The 19,937-nt window shown below is 32.3% G+C and overlaps 3 protein-coding genes across 5 annotated transcripts; 1 reads left to right on the forward strand and 2 right to left on the reverse strand.

Moving 5' to 3' along the window:
* The first annotated feature begins 937 nt into the window (after window positions 1-937).
* LOC129913664 (39S ribosomal protein L43, mitochondrial) lies at window positions 938-5,191 on the forward strand. Its single transcript, XM_055992453.1, has 3 exons — window positions 938-1,183; window positions 1,245-1,351; window positions 4,822-5,191. The coding sequence occupies exons 1-3, from the start codon at window positions 1,047-1,049 to the stop codon at window positions 5,130-5,132; spliced, it is 555 nt and encodes a 184-aa protein (XP_055848428.1). The 5' UTR covers window positions 938-1,046; the 3' UTR covers window positions 5,133-5,191.
* LOC129913648 (protein salivary glands marred) lies at window positions 5,174-19,016 on the reverse strand. 3 transcript variants are annotated; one of them, XM_055992425.1, is made up of 5 exons: window positions 18,794-19,016; window positions 9,035-9,122; window positions 8,627-8,781; window positions 8,424-8,561; window positions 5,174-7,016 (listed from the first exon to the last, which is right to left on the reverse strand). In XM_055992425.1, exons 2-5 carry the CDS (start codon window positions 9,096-9,098, stop codon window positions 6,741-6,743), a joined length of 633 nt encoding a protein of 210 aa, XP_055848400.1. In that variant the 5' UTR covers window positions 9,099-9,122; window positions 18,794-19,016; the 3' UTR covers window positions 5,174-6,740. The 3 variants fall into 3 exon arrangements, with proteins under 3 accessions (XP_055848400.1, XP_055848409.1, XP_055848416.1); XM_055992434.1 differs by lacking the exon at window positions 9,035-9,122 and having other exon boundaries at window positions 18,794-19,014; XM_055992441.1 differs by lacking the exons at window positions 9,035-9,122; window positions 18,794-19,016 and adding an exon at window positions 9,825-9,958.
* Window positions 12,242-16,961, reverse strand: LOC129913487 (uncharacterized protein K02A2.6-like). The gene has a single exon (XM_055992198.1). The coding sequence runs from the start codon at window positions 16,745-16,747 to the stop codon at window positions 12,419-12,421; it is 4,329 nt and encodes a 1,442-aa protein (XP_055848173.1). The 5' UTR covers window positions 16,748-16,961; the 3' UTR covers window positions 12,242-12,418.
* Window positions 19,017-19,937: the final 921 nt, after the last annotated feature.

A 19,937-nucleotide genomic window follows, 5' to 3' on the forward strand; every position in this document is an offset into this window, starting at 1 on the left:
TGGTTAAGTGCTTCATTTTATAAATATTTTATGAAAAATTAAATAAAAAAAAAGTGTTTGATATTTTTCGTTTCTATATTTTTGTTTCAATTGGTGTTGTTGTTTACATTTTTGTTGTTGTGAAAAAAGTAGCAGAACATTTTGTTCTAAAAGCGTTTGGGTTCTTTTACACAATTTTTCTTTCTCTGAGAGGATTTCATTCCCACTCCTTAAAATTTGACAGGTTTCATATTTTTGTCCAAAAAGAACCCAAACAGACCTAATATATAATTTTGTTGTTTTTTTTTATTTTGACAACTGACATTTAACTGACTGTTCTAACTTGCTCTGAAATTTTTCACGAAACTGTTCTGAAGCCTGGTACGCTGCTCGCGCTAAATTTTAGCCAATTACCATACAAGTTATCGATAATTTGTATGGGACTCATTTTAGCTCGCCTAAAATTTTTCGATAATTTATATGTGCCTGGCTACACAGTGTTGTGCCCAATCACGTTCCAATTCACATTTTCTAGGAACAAACGTCAAAATGACGAAAATCCTCACCCCCCTTGCCAACAAGCTGACTGGTTAGGCGATGGAAAAATCACCGTGTAGCCCGGCACTATGGGAGCTAAAATTTAGCGTGAGCAGCGTACCAGGCTTGATCTAGTACTTTGTATATAAAATCTATAGTACTATAGTACTATCATGAAGTGCAATTTTTTAGTTTGTTCGTTACCTGAGTGGTCGCGAGGGCGCTTAGATCGAATTAATAATGGGAGTAAGGAGATGAGATATACATTTCTGTTTGAAATTTGACATATTTTTTAGTTCGTTCGCTAGCTTACTTTTTTGGTGGCGCTGTTTTTTTTCATGATAGTACTATAGATTTTATATACAAAGATCTAGTTAAATCCTCGTTGAACAGACTTCGACTTGAGAGAAAGGCCATCCCTGTGCTCAAAATATGTCAAATTTTATATTTTTGGTTATGCGACTTCAGAAGAAAATTTTAAAACTTTAAAAATTCGTTTCTTTTCTATTAAAATATAATATAACCAAACCATGTCCAACAGTCATTTGTTTCTGAAATCTGGATTTCCCAGAGCACCGTTGCAGAATGGTGTTGGACGATATGTGTGTCAATTGCAAAGAATAACATTAAAATTCTGTAAAAACAATGGTTCCAGTAAAGGCATGAGGTAACTAAATTATTATCCATTATTACAGAAAAACATTGAATATATGTAACTCATTTTACAGAGAATTTCTGGAAGAGGATCTCATTGATTTTGCCAAAGGGAATCCCGGTGTTGTTGTCTACGTTAAACCAAGGCGTCATAGAACACCTGTTATCGTTGGAGAATATTGTAAGTTGACACAATTTGTAGACAAAAAAAAAAGTATTGGAGCAAAATACTTTGAAACTCCGATAGTTACATAACAAACGTTAATTCTGTTATCATGTAGGAGGAGAATACCATAACATTAGATTAGAATTGGATGAATGATGATTTTAAATTTGGCCTTCCAAATTAGAAGTTATTGAGTTATTTGTTTTGGCCAAACAGAAAAATAGTTCTAGGTTATTTTTTCACCGGGTCCCCACTATCAGCTCGGTGACTACCTCTTACCTCACTCCTCGAATACGCCTCGTAAGTCTGGTCACCGTACCAACAAGTCCACATTGAACGTATTGAAGCTTTTCAGCGTGGATTCTTACGTTTCGCTCTCCGTGGTTGGGAAAATACTTCTAACCTACGTCCTTATTAGGACCGACTGAAACTCTTAAACTTACAGACCCTTTGCTCGCGTCGCGATGCTGCTGATATTCTTTTTGTTCATTATTTACTAAATGGTGTCATTGATTGTCCTAGTTTGGTTGTTATCTTATCATTCAATCAATACAAACTCTCGTCAGCTAAAATCAGTGCCTTTTTTCCTTTTATCCTACCACCACCGTACTGACTAGGGCTTTAATGAACCCTTGAAACAAGTTTATCATGGTCATGAGCATCTTTTAAATCGCTAAGATGATTTGTATTAATATGTGTTAAACCGAGAGCCTTCACCAAATTTTGGAAGTGGAGGTATAACCAAAATGTCAGTATACTGTTTTATAGCCTTATGCGTTCTAATAACGAATTTAAAAGTCTGGCAGCTGGCAGCATTAAATCGCGGCTATATATGTACACTTTTTAAGGGTTTAAATAATGCGAGATTTCCAATTAATTTTTTAACGTGAAATTAACATTATTAATAAAAGGACTGAAAGTCTATCATTTCCCCTAAGCATGAATACAGTTATCTCGGCGTTGCAAGTTGCAACAAATAGGATATAACCTTTTTTAACTAACCATATCGGTAAAAATTAAACAAAAAAGTCTACAATAGATAGATAGATAAAAAATTTTATTTTTCAAATAGTTTGGTTTTCTTGTTTAATATTAAATTAAATGACAAAAATGTTTCCAATACAAAGGCACTTAAACAGCTTATATCTATCAAATCGTCACGATTGATGTCTTCAGGCTTAGGGGAAATAAAATACTGTGAATTTAGCCTACTTTTAGTTTATTTTTTTTTTATAACAATATTTTACAATTATATTCTTTTACATAATTTTCATTAAATAAATGATATAGGGATTTGTTAATTACAATCAAGATTCAAATTACAATATAAAAGTAGAGAAATTGATAGTTTTAGGTTAGTTGGTTTAAATAATAAAGTCTTAAGCATGATTTGAAATCATTCCTTTTAACATGTTGATTTGGTTGCATTCTTTATATTAAATTCTCTTCTTCTTCGTCGCGTTGGTAATATTTTTTGGTCAATGGTAAATTTTACTGATCTAAGACCGCAATGACAAGATCCAATTAGATCATAAGTTCGCACTTGATTCCAACACGAACATCTCAACATCTCCTCGATTGTAAGCTATTTTTGTTAATTTTCCGCATAATGCAACAGGAAGAATTTTTCTACTTTTGTTTAATATTCTATGCTCACTACAGGGATTTGGCTAATCTTGATATTATAAATTCAGTAAGAGCTTCAGGAAAATAGGGAAGGATTTAAAAAGACAAACCGATGCACATCGGTTTTGAAGTTCTGAACAGAGATAAGAAATAAATCTCAACCTTTTGAAAGGTTCTTTAATAACACTTATTTCTTGCCATTTTCAATAAAGGTCATAAAGTAACCTTTATTTTTAAAAAAGAAAAATTTCCGTCAAGGTCTGAGAGAAACCTTTAGGCTAGGCACACACATGCGATTTTAGTCGCGCGATTATTCAATCGGAAAAATGGATCACAAGGATTTCAATGCCTGTGAACACACATGCTTCCCGCGATTAAAAATTTGGAAATTATGTGCGACTGAATAATCGCGCAATCAAAATCGCATGTGGGCGCTTAGTCTTATTTTGTATTTTCTTATGTTTCGGTCAACCAGTGCGTTTTATCGCTGAGAGAAAAAAAATAAATCTCGTCTGCAAATTTATCAATTAGAACATCGGTCTTCTGAAATATTCGAAATTGCATCGTTTGTGCTTGTCGTCCCAGCGATTCAAATCACAGTGGAAAGGACATTTTTTATCTTTACATTTTATTTTAGGCGAAAAGAGATATTAGCTTGAGTCAAAGAACTTTGAGGGTCTATTTTTAGTTGAACTTAATACATAAACTAAGAAAAAATATCCTTTTCATATTTATTTTTGCAAAATAAAGACATTTTTGACATATTCGACTTTTTGCTTTGAATTAACCATTTTTAATTTATTTTCTGAGAAAACGGTTAAAGGTTGACCTTTTCCATTTATTTTTTTTGTAAAAATCTCAACCTTTCAGAGATATTTTAAAACATAAAAAATAAATCTCAACCGATAACCTATATTTTTGAATTTTAAAAATAAATCTCAAACCTTAACCGAAACCTATTTAAAATAATGTGGTAACTCTCAGAGAGAAACCAGTTGAAAATAAAGGTTGACTGTGGTTTCTGATCTCTGGTTCTGAGCATTATAATGGTAGGGAAATACCGAAAAAATCGCTTAACTTTTTCTACCTTAACTTATATTACTCCCACTTACAGTGTAGTAGGAAAGTGCGGATACACTTCTTTCAATTTGAGAGTATTTGATTCTCAAAGTCGTCAATCACGTGAGATAACACCCATCTACCCCATAGGGACTGGTGTCACAATGAATATTTTTTTCATTTTGGGGGTTGTATCATAGGGAGCTAATTGATTTTTATTTTCTACATATCAGCAATATCTTACTTCTTTGAAAAGCTTCATCGTTCTTTTTAGTAGGTTCATACAAAATTTAAAGCTCTGTAGATAAATTAGGTATGAATTGAGAGTAATAATGAATCAAGTCTAAAAATAATTATGCCCTCTTTTGTGTCGTGCCAAGAATTTTGAACGGAGAAACTACGATAAAATTTTCCTTTGTTGTATTTGTTCCATTTAAAACTCCGTTCGAGTCGATATAAGCTGACATAGAGGGATTTTCATACAGTACATATATTAAAAAAGAGTGTCTTCGATTCGATTGGTATATCATAAATTTGGTTGCAAGTGGGGCTATTTGGTGACACCTAGTTGCCTTAGTAGATGTCTAGTTTTACTTAGCATCATTTTTTCCCCTGCTATCTGTTCAATAAATTTGATTTCGTTTCCGATGCATGAAGTTCCGGCTCTCGACACAACACGATTATATTTGTATTTTAATTCCTCTATTTCTTCTTCATTTATACACCAGTGGCATTGAACATTCATTCATAACAGAATACATACATTTCACCATTTAATCATCCATATTATTTTCTTACAGTAAACGGTGACCGAGAGTGGCTTAATTGCAGAAATTCAACAAAAGAGGACATTTCAAAATGGATTCAAATGCTTAAACTTCAACACGGTGCATCTAGTTCAACACGACTCAGGAAGATGTGGCACACAGATATGCCTTCCATCCAAGGACCATGGTCTCCATTCATGCTAAAAAGTCCAGATTCTAATTTGATGACATATCCAAATGCTGAAGCATCCAAGCCGCTAGATATAGAACAATCCGCAAGTGAAAAACTATTGGAAATATTTAGAAAAGAACGTGATTCATTAAAAGATAGTCGGGCTGAATAAAATAACAAAAAAAAAACTAAAATAAATGAAACACAAATAAATGTATTTGCTTTTGTGTATTTATTTAGAAAAAAAACTCCAATTGGAGATAATATTTTGTGTGTGTTGCTTTTAAGTACATTTTTAGGCTAATATTAACAATTAATTAAACATAGATTGTGTGCAGCACAACATATGAGCCGGTGTTTTTGAAAGTATTTGAAGGTCACTTTTTACAACCAATGTAAATAACATACTCGTAATTTTCAAACAAATAAAACAGAGATCATTACATCCGATTTTGAATACCGTTCTTTTTTTTTTTTTTTAAGTTACTTAGAATATCATCAAAATAACCGGCTCATGCAATAATTCGAACATCAATTTGTACGCCAAATTCGAAGAAGAAAGTAAAACAAATATCGCAAGTCTAACATTTGTCTCTTCAGGCACGTGCACGACGACGATGTATATTGACATTCTATGAAACGAAAATATTTAAATATTTGCTTTAACTTCCAACGATTAAATTTAAAATAATAACATTAAAGTTTTTTTCATTTATGTTTGTTATACGGTAGACATAAATGCCTATTTTTTCAAAAGAATAAATATGCAATACAGTTTTAACTTAACTTAATAAATGGTGTATATTGGCAATAATAATAAATGTTTTTAAAAATATAATATATAGTAAATACAATTGTACAAGAATAATAATAATTTGTGCCATTTATTGTCACTTGGATATGTTTTAATCGGTAGGCAAGTTAGTTTTAGCATCCAATAGTAAAATGGCATATGCATAACTGATACAATTAGGCTTTTTCTGCTGTCCGTGATGGGAGGGATTGGAATTAAAATGAGTAAGAAACTAAACAAAGTTACGAGTTGGAGAGGAAAATAACAAAAAATAAGTTATAAAATCGAGTTTAGGAAAGCCACATCAAAAGAAACGAATAGCAGAAATAGCAATATTAATTAATTAAGGAATGTAAGCTCGTGTCTATTATTAAAAATATCATCCAAAGTAGTAGTACTGGTTAAAATATTGGGTTCATACAAAAAGTTGAATGAACTCGGTTGTTTAATATCAAAAAGATTTAAATTGTTGTTAATAATATAAAAGCATTTGTGTGTTTATTTTCTTTATAACCATTTGGTCCGCATTTAGTGGTTTTGGATATTATTATTCTATTTGTTTTTGTGTTTTTTTTTTTTAGAAAAGTTTCGTTAAAGTTTTGAAATTTGGTATTTTCAAGTGATATAGTTTTTTTTTTTCGTTAAATAGTCAAAGAGAGTAGTAAAAATGTGATGCGGAGCGATATGCTTAAATTTTCATTATAGATTGTTTTGTTTTTTTTTTTTTTTTTGGTACAAAAAAGATTTTCGTATTCTTCTATAATATAGAAAAACATATAAATATTCTATAAATATACTAACAAATAAAGTATAATAACAAAACACACTGCACTAATAAATAAGACAAGACTTTCTAACTTGCTACTTTGTTCTCTTTTTGTGAGTGTCAAGATTCGACATTTAAAAAAATGGGACGTTTTTTCATGTTGTGTGTCATCACCCATAGCTTAGGATGATTTTTTTTAGCACCAAATTAATTTATTATTATTAAATGTCACCAGTGTCCATAGCTTGGTTAATATCGGCAACAATATAACCCATTACCTCGCGGTATGGTGAATCTGGCTTGAATGCGGTCTCCAGGAGTTTTTCATCACTGAAAAACTCAAATACTTCGTTGATGCGATTTATAGACTTCTCGGTTAAGTGAGGCTGAACTATAGACTTGAGTGCTTTTTGCGAGTCTGCAAATGATTTTTGTAAATACGGCAAATCGAAGCTAAAGTCCACTTCATAAAAAGAAATCACAGCGAGTTGAGTATTCTGAAAAAAAAGAACGTTTTTAATTAAAATATATCATTTTGTGAAAGCAATTAAAACTATTATAACCCTCGAACGAAGAGAGTTCAAACCAATGCAATTCTACAAGATGAAAGTATATTAAAAAAATGATTGGACTCATTGGTAATGCTACTACTTCCAGTTAGATCGAAATACTTGCTGAACATCTTTTATGGTTTGCTCCGATATTTAGAGATCTAGCCCTTAGAGTTTTCGTGTTCAACCTCGATGGGCAACGTGAATGAGATGTGGTCTATCTTAGGTGGCACGCTCAATTGGAGAACAACCTCAACCAACTTGATGTGCGTAACAGAAGACAGCTAGCTAGGGACCGAGCTGGCTGGAGAGGCTTGTTTGTTGAGAATGAGATCTATTCTAGATTGTGAGCAACACTTTAAGAAAGCGGTTAAACGGTTTTCTGGTTCTGAAAGCCATAAAAGGGCCTGGTCGTTTAGCTGAGAGGACCCTGCTCCTGGAATAACTGCGCGACGTACATCTGATTAAGAAGTACGTGGAAATACCTCACCTCGAAAATGAAAGTCAAAAGAACAGCTATGTCAAACCTCATGGCTTGACTGATAAACATTCCTCAATATTTTAAACGGCTTAAATTAAAAAAATCTGTATAACTTTTTTTCAATTCTTAACGCCTCGTCAGAGAGATTATTTTAAATGCTGCGTTTAAATTTTCAAACTTTTCGGTATGATTATTTTGGAGGAACGTAGTACCTACCACCGGGTTGGTGCGCAGTGCTGCCCCTATTACAATTGTAGCGTTATTAGCTGTGTTTTATTTTCCTCGTGATCCGGTTCAGATCATTAATTTATTTGCGAAATAATAAAACAAAATCCTGCTTTTGTTGTTAAGCTAATAAAAACAATGATCTGATCTGGATCACGAGGAAAATAAAACACAGCTAATATTTTTCTGCAGAATCAAAAAAGGGTTCAGGTTCCAAAATATATTTTATAATAATTCATCCTGTGGGAATGAAGTTTTTTTTTGAATACGAGCTCAAAAGAAGTTTAAAAAAAGTATCACAATGATATTATAACTGTATATATGTATATAATATATACAGTTATAATATCATTATCATATACAACATTTGTAAAAAGAACAATTGAATATGAAAATCTCAACGCGGCGTTAAAAACGCTGTCTGTACATTCTTCAAAACGATGTAAAGATTAGTTCCACGTCTCGATGAGATAAACAGTTAGTCACAAAAGTAAGTATAGATGCCTAACTTTTTTTTTAATGCGTTTAAAAAAACCGAACAGATTTTCCATAAAATATTTAAATGAGCTTTTATTCATTAATCATACCATACAAATTTCCTCGTGTATTTTTTTACATTCATAATAATCAATAATTTATCAACTTACTTGAAATTTTCGTTTAAATTGTTCTGCAGCTTGCTGTTCTTCAAGACTGAATTGATTATTTCTATGCAAGACTCCAATTTTTATAACAATTTTAATTATATTTTTTATCAACTTTTCAGCTTCTTTCTTGTTGCCGGTCTGAAATTGGAAAAAAAAAGAGAATATATTTTAAGCGAACAAATTTGTAATATCATTTGATTTACATGCATCTTGCACAACTTATAGAGATTATCTAAAAGTGACGCCGTGGTTCCATCGATAAATGCCTTTGCAATATTTTTTGTTGCCATACGGGAGAGAATTTTCTTTTGTGCCCGAAGGCCAATATCTCTGGATTTAAAATTATTTTCGGTCATAACTGAGAATAAAGAAATAAAATATAAATTGTATTAAAATAATGAAGAAAACAAAAATATGACAAATACGAGTATAATATAAACAAGCCATAAATTAATATTTGCTAGGTAAATATACTAACTCAGATTGGCGTGTAAATAATAACCAAAAATTAACTGAAATGGTAAACAATAACAATAACTAGATAAGAAAACAATACGCAGAAGGAAAAATGCAAAGAAAGATAATAATGTTCTTTCATACAGTAAAAGTACCTTCTAGATTCCAGTAATCCACACTCCATAGCAGGAAGTATTGCCTTAAACTACTTGCAGACATGTTAAACTGTTATCTACTTAAAATCTGATAGGGAAGTATTAAAGAAAAAATGTTATTTACTATCATTTTTGCAAGTAAAACGCAAGAAAGAACATGATATGGATATTTTTGTAAGAAAAGTTAGATAGCAACCCGAAATTGAGGAGCGTTTTTTCAAAACTCAGCAAAAAAATGAGATATTGGTATCAAAACTTTTGGCACGATCAGGCGCACAAGATTACGAAATAAAAAAAAAAAACATAAAACTAAAAATTTGTATTAAAAAAAAATTTTTAGATCATTCCTTCTAAATAGTTATGTAAAAATATAACGACAAAATCTTGAACGAAAAATTTCGATATGCTTTTCTAGATTATGTTAAGAGTTTTCACTCATTTTTTTTTCGTACTATTTATTGTCCTGGGACATTTTTCTTCATTCAAAGAGCAGTGTTGACGGATTTTTCAACTTATTTTTTTGGTGTTTTTTGATTGATCTGAAATTAATTTGGAATGTTTTTTTAATTTCCGCTGTAGACTTTGGAGTCTAAGAAAATATTTCGTTTCGCTTCAGCTGCGTACTGGACTTAAAGCGACAATTTTATCCCGTTATCCTGTTGTTTTTGTAGAAACGACTTCAATGATAGGGTTGTATAATCTCATACTCATCGTCATCAACATGTGATTCAGCCACTGTTAGATTTTTAATAAAATTCGTATATTTTTTTGTTGTTGCCTTCTTTCTTACCTCCACTTTTACATATTATTTTTTTGTCAATTTTCTTGATGTAATTTTATTATTTGCCCTCTTTTCTGTTTCAATTGATTTAAATTTTCGACAATATAAAATAAATGGTTTAAATCTAAAAAAACATAATTTAAAAAATCACAATTTAATTCAAAGTTTATTGAGACGTTCTTTTAAATACATTTTTTTAAAGTAACACTAGGTTTTGTTGCTGAGTTGGAACTGGTCTAGCTTATTCATAAATATTTTTAAAAAGATTTAAATATCTTGTGTACTAAATCACAATTACACCATTTTTTAACGTATTAATTACTAGGACAAGTGCGTTGTGAATTTAGACCGGGTCCTATAAATGTGAGCAAAGACTATGATCAATTAGTAACTGCAACCTGTTGCTTTCAATGGAATGTAGCAAATCTAAAGTCTTTGAAGATAGTTACTAGACTAAGGCATTATTATATTTTAAACCCATTGGCCATAACCCATAAGTAATACACCCGAATTAATCGAAAACTCGATTTTAACAAAAAATAAAACATAACCCTCACTTTCAAATTAAAAAAGTGCTATGATTTTAAAATCGACTTAAGTTGTAGGTGAACTTCCTAAATTCAGAAGTTTGATGTATGTTTAACCTATTACTATCGTTTTTTTTTTTTTTTTGTTAATATGGAGGTTTACAAAATTGGGGTCTACTACTAAGGGCTATTGTTATTTTATTCGAATAAAAACACAAAATATTCTAAATAGGACAAATCGTCGCTTGGATGCTATCTTGTTAAATGTCCATTTTTCAAAATTTTGGGAAATCGATCCTTTAAGTTCAGAATGAAAATTTTTTGTTGATATCAGAAAATTTTTGTTTTTAAATGATTTTTTTCTGCAACCCTTGACAATTTTATTTAAAAAAAAAGTAATAGAAATAGTTTTTCTATTATTTTGAATGAGTTATAAATTAAAATCAAAGAGAATTCATTTTGGATATTGGACAATGGCATATGGAGTGACAAAAAGTTTTCAAAATATTTTGGATATTGAACAAAAAAAAACTCAATATTGAACAACATAGAAGAAAAAACAAACAAAAAAGATTCATAAATGTCGTTTTCCAAAATTCAAGGAGTGACACTCCTAGCTATATAATCACTCCAAAAGGAGTTATTTCAAATTCCCAAATTGAAAAAGGAGTGCATTTTTGGAGTGAATTCTTCACTCCCAAAATTTTGAAGGAGTGACGGAGTGTTTACCAATACTTCTGCATTTGACTTCATGGACTGCTTGTCAAATTGTTGGGTGGTTGTTTTAATTCTTTTTTGTGAAGTAAATTATATTTATTTACAAAAAAAATTCAATAAAGTATTGTAAAAAATCACTAAAAGTGAATTTAAAAGATTGTGTTATTATTTTATTCATTATTTCGTATTACAAACACATGCAAAGCAAACGTCAAATCACTCCACTTGTCAAATTCTTCGTGAACAAATTCCAAAATTGCACGAAAAAGGAGTGATTCACTCCCATAATTTTGGAAAACGACAAAAGTTGATTGAGTAATATAGAATAAATAATGGTTTTATAATTTCGAGAATACTTAAAAGGCAAACACTGTTTTTTTTTTATTCGAATCAAATAATAACACTGGTTAACAAGGGTTCTGTTGCCGGAACAAAAATATATTTTTCTGAAGGTTTTTGGTGTGCTGAACTTGAATCCGAAGTCAAAAAAATTCTAGCAGCTCCCGTTTTTGAGATATTACCGTTAGAAAATGCAAAAAAACGTTTTTTTGAGTTTTTTGGACCTTATTCTATTGTATAAGGAAAATTGTTTGAGCATATTTAGTAACGGTTTCTATAAGAACTATTTCCCATCTTTCGATACCTGTTTAAATCTTTTCAATATCTTATGTATTGCCCGAGATATCTTAAACTGAAGTCAGTGGGTTTGGCTTCATATATCATAAAGAAGATAATGACGTTATAAAATTTATAAAAATACCAAACAACTTAGGATATCTCGGGAAGTAAAAAAGATATCCGAGAGATTTAAACAGATTTAAAAAGGTGGTAAATAGTTCTTATAAAAACCGTTACTAAATATGCTCAAACAATTTTCCTTATATAAAAGAATAAGGTCCGAAGTGCTGCATTTTCTAACGGTAATATCTCAAAAACGGGAGCTGCTAGAATTTTTTCGACTTCGGATTCAAGTTCAGCACACCGAAAACCTTCAGAAAAGTATATTTTTGTTCCGGCAACAAAAAAAAAGTTTAATTTTGTAGACCAGTGTAATATGTGTTTAAATAAAAAGGCTATTTGTTTCTCAATTCAAATCTTTATTTTTTTCAAAAAGTTAAAAAAAAATTATACATTAATTCTTTCCAAACGTTAAACAAACCAGAAATTCGTTTTCTTTAGTGTTATATACTTTCAAGAAAACAAGTCTTTATTCAACAAGCTAACAATTTAATTTAATTTTCATTTTCATATTGTTCTATTACATTATAGCAAAAGCTACTTGATTGATTTCAATATAAATAGTTAAAGTACAATATTGACAAGTGTTTTTCTATAATGCTAACACCTCCCCCTTTTTATTTAAAATATGTTAAAATCTTTAAACCAGGCTGGAGTACGAACGACTCTTTCACTTCGTCTAACTTCGTTTTCTGGAACTCTAGGAACTCTAGATTCAGCAATTGGACTGGAACTTGTAGTTGGTTGATTTTGTTGTTGTGAAGATTCTTCTATTATTTCATTAGGCTCAATAGGTATTGGTATAGATTCTAGTTCTTCAACGGAAGGTGGATTTACGTCATTTGACACAGATGGTATCATATTTAATTCATAAAGAATGTCATTTAAGTTGTTTGAAAACTTCTTTTTGATAGAATTGGTGTTATCAGGAGTATCAGGAGCATAGCGAGTTTTTAGCTGGTTTGCGTGTGAACGGATAAGTCTGGAACGATTTGGAAATTCTGTTAATACATTATAATTGACATTACCTATTCTTTCAATGATGGTCCCAGGAATCCAATGGTTCTTATTTCTTTTGTAGAACTTAGCATATACAAGATCGCCTGGACTATACTCTCGTTTCTTACAACCATGTTTGGAATTGAAGTATTGATTTTGTTTGTTTGGTACGGTTGATAAATAATCTTGATGTTTATGCGTCATCAGATCTAAAGCAGTTTTTATCTTCCTACCAAGAAATAGTTCTGCCGGTGATTTGTTGTTTATAACTTTGTTTGGAGTTGATCTATATGTTTGAAGAAATGTTTCCAGGTTCTCTTCACTCGTCCCTTCGTGATGAAGCTTTTTCAAGGCTCTTTTTAAAGTATCAACAAAACGCTCTGCTTGTCCATTTGATTGTGGATGGTATGGAGCTGTACGCGTATGATGAATACCTCTTGATTGAAGAAACTTTTGAAATTCTGAGCTCGTAAACTGTGTTCCATTGTCAGACACAATTTGTTGACAATCTCCAAATTGGGAAAACATTTTATTGAGCTTTTGTATGATTGTTGATGATGAAATGCTTCGAACTTGGAAAATTTCAGGCCATTTAGAAAATGCATCTACTATGATAAAATAGTATTTGTCATCGCATGGACCTGCTATGTCTATGTGTATGCGTTCCATTGGTGCTAAGGGTCTTGGCCATGATGATAAAGTTGTCTTGATCGGCGATTTTGCAGCAGTTGCACAACTTTGACATTGTCGGACATATCCTGTAATGTCATCATCAATGTTGGGCCAATACACGTAACTTCTGGCGATTGATTTCATCCTTTCGATTCCTGGATGGCCACGATGAAGCTGTTTCAAAACACGTTTATGGAAACATGATGGGATTATAATTCTGTCATTGAAAAGTAGACAATCGTCTACTACTGAAAGTGCATCTCTTCGGTCGAAATATGGTTTAACCTGTGCTGAAATTGATTTCTTGTCTGGCCATTTAGATCTCATGAAGTTGATGACTGTCTGGAGAACTTTATGTTTTGAGGTTGCTTTCTGAATCATTTTGTATGTTAATGGCAAGTTTTGTAATTGTTCATTCAAATTTTGTGATATTTCGTTTTCAAAAACTGTACATGCGACTACATATTCTTCATCAGGTTTTGATTGGGACTCGATAAGACGGGATAGGACATCTACACACCCAAATTCTTTTGTTGATACGTAAAGAATTTTAAAATCGTACATCATCAGTGTTAGAGCCCATCTCTGTAGTCTATTTGCGGTATAAACGGGTATACCTTTCTTACTTCCAAAAATTGCCAAAAGAGGTTTATGATCGGTATGCAAATTAAATCTGCGTCCATAAATCATTCTATGGAACTTGGTCACTGCAAAAATGAGACCTAGAGCTTCTTTTTCGATTTGACTGTACTTCTTTTCAGATGGAGTTAAGGCTCTTGCTGCATGCATTACTACTTTTTCTGTTCCATCTGGGAAAATGTGGGCAATAAATGCTCCTATGCCTTCACCTGAGGCATCAGCTGCGACTTTAATTGGCAATTCTGGGTTGTAATGGGTAAGAAGTAAGTCTGATGAAAGTATTTCCTTGAATTTGTCAAATGATTGCTGGCATGACTTGGACCATTTGAATTCTACTTCGGCTTGTAAAAGTTTATCTAAAGGCGAACGGATTTGACGCATTTCCTTGACAAACTTACCATAGTAGTTGACAGCTCCAAGGAACGATCGAAGTTGCGTTAAATTCTGCGGTGCTGGCATGTTCTGAATTTTATTGATTTTCGCTTGATCTGGTTGTAATCCATTCTTATCAATTATATGTCCAAGGTACTTGATTTTTGATGCGAAAAATGAACATTTTTGAATTTTTACTCGAAATCCATAATCAAAAAGGCGCTTCAGTACCTCGTGAAGACTTTGGAGATGTTCTTCCCAGGAGGAGCCACTTATGATTATATCATCCAAGTAAGCTGCAACACCTTTCAATCCTGCCAGTAGAGTATCCATAAGTTGCTGGAACGCTCCTGGTGCTGACTTCACTCCGGGTGCTAAGCGATTGACATTGTACAAACCTTTGTGAGTGTTGATAGTCAGAAATTTTCGTGACTCAGTAGAAACTGGTATCTGGAAATAAGCGTCAGTTAGATCGATATGACTGAAAATATTCTTGTTGCTGAGTGTTGCGAATATGTCGTCAGGAATTGGAAGTGGATACTGATGTGGCTCTAGAGCATCGTTGAGGCCTGAAGAATAATCTCCACAAATTCTGATGTTACCATTCTGTTTTCTTACTGCTACAATTGGTGCCGCCCATTCGGAAAAGTCTACTGGGGTTATGATACCAAGATCTTCCAGGCGTTTCAGTTCCTTTTCAATTAATGGTATTACAGAATATGCCACGGGTCTCTTTGCTCTAAATACAGGAATAGCTCCTGGTTTGAGGTGAAGCTGAACGTCGACCTTAACGCATGCTGGTTCATCGCTGAATAAACCCTTGTATTCTTGACGAATACTTGCAATGGCTGCATCACGATTGTGTGGAGTGTGACTGATTTGGCAACATACATTGCTAAGAGGTTTATCCCAAAGATTGAAACTGTGACATAAGTCAATCCCGAATAAATTCAGGTTTATGTCAGTTACGAAAAACTTTCCCTGACTTACCTCTCCAGAACGGAGACGAATGCTGCAGGTGAAATTAGCAATTAGTTTGATGTTATGACTGGTTGCACTTTTTGCTTTTTCACTTAGACGTGACCCTGGTCTGCCTAACTTATTCCACACTGATTGACTTATGATGCTGATGTCGGACGCTGTGTCTATTTGAAGCTTAATAGGTGTGTCCTTAATGTGTTTAGCATTATGTACATCACTGATCTGAACTGTGATGAATTTTCGCTTGCTTGAATGTTCAATACAATTCACAGTTGTTTGAATTGCATTGCTCTGAAAAGATCGTTTCTTGAAAAAATGTTTTTTATTACCTTTAAAATTCTTCTTTTGCTGAACACCTTCTTGATTTGATGATGAATTTGATTTGTTGTAACAGGAGCAGTAACCCTCTTTGTGTCCTATCTTTTTGCATTGAGAACATTTGTGTTGTGAATATGTACAGTCCCGAGAGAAGTGCATAGCTCCACATTGCCAACAAGGTGTTCTTGGTGTCTTGGTTGTATCAGATCTTTGTTGGAATGATCCATTGCGCTCGTGTTGACTGAATTTTTGACTTGATGAAACTGCATTGACAATTGAAGACGGCTGTGGTGTATGTTCAATCATTGCAGTATCTTTTTTGAGATTGATGTATCGATGAGCTTCAGAAATTAATTTGTCGAGCGTGATGGTTTTTGCTTTTTCTTCATCTTCAAGCGACGCTAATAATCTTGTTCGAATTTCCGAGTCTTCTGGGGCTTGTAGTCCAGTCACAAATAACAGACATTTGAATTGATCGATGGAAAGGTCACTCAATTTGAATTCTTCGCAATTTTTGTTCACCAATGAAGCGTAGGTAACCAAATCGTCTGTCTTTCGTTTGATTGTTTGAAGACAGCTGAAACGAACATTGAATAGAGTACCTTTACGACCAAACATACCTTTGAGTTTTTTTATTGTCTCCTCAAAACTTATATCCTTGACTTTTTTTGGTAAAATCAAGTTGGCATATTTCTCATGAGCGATTGAGTTCATTTTTCTCATGAGAAGACGAACCTTTGCTGCATCATCAAGAGACGCCCCATCGACAATGAAAACGTCTTCGAAACGGTTGTACCAAGATTCAAAAGTCAATCCATTTGCAGGATCATAGACAAATTCTTGAATGTTGTTTGCCAATGTATCCATTGTGAATTCCTGACCTCGGCGTTCATCCTTTTCCTCGATAATTGATTGCAAAAGTTTGCTTTGTAGTTCGAGAAGTTCCAGAATCTTCGGATCAGTCGCCATTTTGTTGTAAGATGAATGTTGGTTTAATAATTACGAATTGAGTTCTTAAATAATCCTCGTCGCCAAATTGTTATATACTTTCAAGAAAACAAGTCTTTATTCAACAAGCTAACAATTTAATTTAATTTTCATTTTCATATTGTTCTATTACATTATAGCAAAAGCTACTTGATTGATTTCAATATAAATAGTTAAAGTACAATATTGACAAGTGTTTTTCTATAATGCTAACATTTAGCTTAAGTTCTTATTTTGAACTTTATAACAGTAAATACATTTTTAGATTTTAGACTTTTCACGGTTATTACACATTTTTAAGTTTTAATTTTTCGGACTTACTGCGATTTAATTTGTTTATTAACGAAATGAATCGATTAAAATCTACCAACGTTTCGACAGGGTTACACTTGTCGTGGTCACGGGTTGACTGTTGGTTTGTGGGTTGTTGTTGTTGTTTTTTCTTTTTTCTCTATTCTCTCGCTTCTTGTTGTCTGTGCGGAGATTGTACCGGTGCGTTGTTTACGCATAGATTGGAGCTTGTTGTTGCAACAACAAGTGCTTGTTGTTGCAACAACAAGCGTCGGGAAATTTTAATCGAACGATTCATTTCGTTAATAAACAAATTAAATCACGGTAAGTCCGAAAAATTAAAACTTAAAAATGAGTAAATACATTTTTAAAAAAAATAATTAAAAAAATAACATACGCATAGTGAATAAAACATCAAAAAAGTGGATATTGGACAAGATAGAAATTTTTAATATACTTCCATTTGTTCAATGTAATACAAAAAAAAATAAAAAGGAGTTTATTGAACAAAAATGATATGATAAACCGTTAAAAAATGTCCTATTGAACAAAAAAGTTCTCTATAACTTGAAAGCTAAAAGAGGTAGAACAAAATAGTTTGCGCCAAACGAAAGAGCGTCCCAAACTTATGAAGACTACATAGCTACTTAACTAAATTTCGTAAAAACTTTCCTTTAGAACAAGATAGCATCCAAGTGACGAAATGTCCTAGTCTTGATGTAGATCACTTTAAGAGCCCCCACACCCTAGAGACTTTATACCGGTTGATAGTTAAGTCGGGTTGGGCTCCTAGTGTCCGCACAGGCAGCCGTGTAAATATTCGGTTTGTTAGGAAATAATTTAGTTTGAAAGCAATTGTGTAGGAAAACAAACTTTTTTTAGATCAAACAAAAACTTTTTAATCGTTGTAGTGTGCGCACTTTCATACAATTTTATACTGATTAAGAGACCCACTTAACTGTCGGCCGATAGAAAGTTTGCAATGTGCGCAAAAAACAATACTTTCAAGATATCTATTTTGTCTATTTACAAACGCATCTCTTACATGATTACTGTTAATAAGTAAATTAAAACCCAACCTACTTAAATAAATTTTCATTTATGCATTTTAAAAAAACAAACATTGGCTGGACTGGAAAGTGATAGTTTTATAAATAATTGATATAATTTATTTAGAATTTTTTAAATTCGTCAGCTTTTTACCGACAGACAACCCATTTCGAAGGGCTGCAAATCTATGAATTTAAAAGAATCAAGAAACAAACATCTACTTGAGTTGTATCTTGTATGACTAATACCTAAATATTGTTATCGAGAATGCGTATGAGTTTCTTCAATTACCATGATAAGAGAAATGAATATTTGGCACTAACAAAAAAATACAAAAAACGTATCTATGAACAAAATTAAAATTCTAAGCCCAAACTGTATTCCCTTATATTGCATTAGAAGTTCATTACACTTCCTGTCTGCCCTTGGTGTTAATAACAAAAAAAAAGTTCAAATAGAAAAGGAGAACATGGTCTTGGTCTATTATGGGCAGAACACCAAGAGAAAAATAAATTTTTCAAGAATTAGCTTTCACATTAAACAACACCTTGGAAGTGAAGTTTTTTTTCTTTTATTGATTTTTTTTCTAACGTAAGACCATATATAATTTTTGTCCAAAATTAAATCCTTCGAGGACCTGTCCTTCGAGATTATGTATTCATCAAAGAAAAAACTTCGTACACTTACCGCCGTTAATGTAAAAATATTATTTTTCAGAATAATTTATATCAACATATTCTGATAAAAGGATTTTGAGAGTAATATTCTTTGGATAAATAAAAGAAAATTAATTGTTTTCACACTTCAGACGAAAATAAACCACACTCATGAAACAAAAACACAAATTTATTTGAGTTGAGAATTTTTTTTATTCCGTCACTTCAGAATTTGATGGCAGATGGGCTCTTTTTGTTTTTGTTGTTGTTTTATTGAAACCAGTGATACCGATAAGTTGTTTTTTATTTGCGGGAAACAAAGTCTCACGATGCGGGAAGTACCGCTTTTTATGATATTTACACGAAGGACAACTCTTTCGCAATTCTTCAATTTTTTTTAGTATTTTTAAATGCACGAGAGCAAAAAAATATTTTCACTTTTGTGAAAAAAGTTAATAGCCTGTTTTCACTAGAGCCCAAATGAGATAATTTGGAAAATTATCTCATTTCGAATGTCAAATCGTATAGAGAAAAAATTTAATTTGAAATTTATTAGCCCTGTTCCTTTGGTGGCAAAGTACTACTAGCGATTTTCAATGGAACGCACTTTCAACGAATTCAATACAAATCGTCTCTACTCGGGAAGAAGAGCATGAGTAGATGATAGTACTAGATTAACCAAAACATCTACTAGTAGTAAACTACCATCTCCCATGGAACGCGGTCCACTTTTACATTTTCTAGGAACAAACGTCAGAAAGAGGAACAATTTAGCAATGAAACTGTACTACCCTCAGAAAATTCAATTCCCTTCGTGAGCATCTTCCCCCTTCACTCCTCATCCCTCTTGCCAACAAACTGACTGATTAGGCACATACAAAATTCTCTCAAAAATTTAACTGAGTTAAATTTAAAATAGCAGAAAAGGAGTGAGAGATATTCACAAGCCATAATTTCTCTACGAAGTCTAAACATAACATGAGTTGTAACAAAAAAAAGCAATGTAACATAAAAATGTTCAAATTTCTGTCTACGTTTCGAGAGATATTTGTGTCCAGTGTAGGTATATATAAATACAGAAATAACGAATAAAAATAAAATAATAAAAAATTATTAGGGGTATTCACGATCCGATGCAACTGCCCTACTAACAATTTTGCTTCTATAATGCTTTA

The sequence above is a fragment of the Episyrphus balteatus genome, chromosome 1 (genome assembly GCF_945859705.1).
Source record: "Episyrphus balteatus chromosome 1, idEpiBalt1.1, whole genome shotgun sequence".
In the NCBI taxonomy this organism is placed as follows: Eukaryota; Metazoa; Arthropoda; class Insecta; order Diptera; family Syrphidae; genus Episyrphus; species Episyrphus balteatus.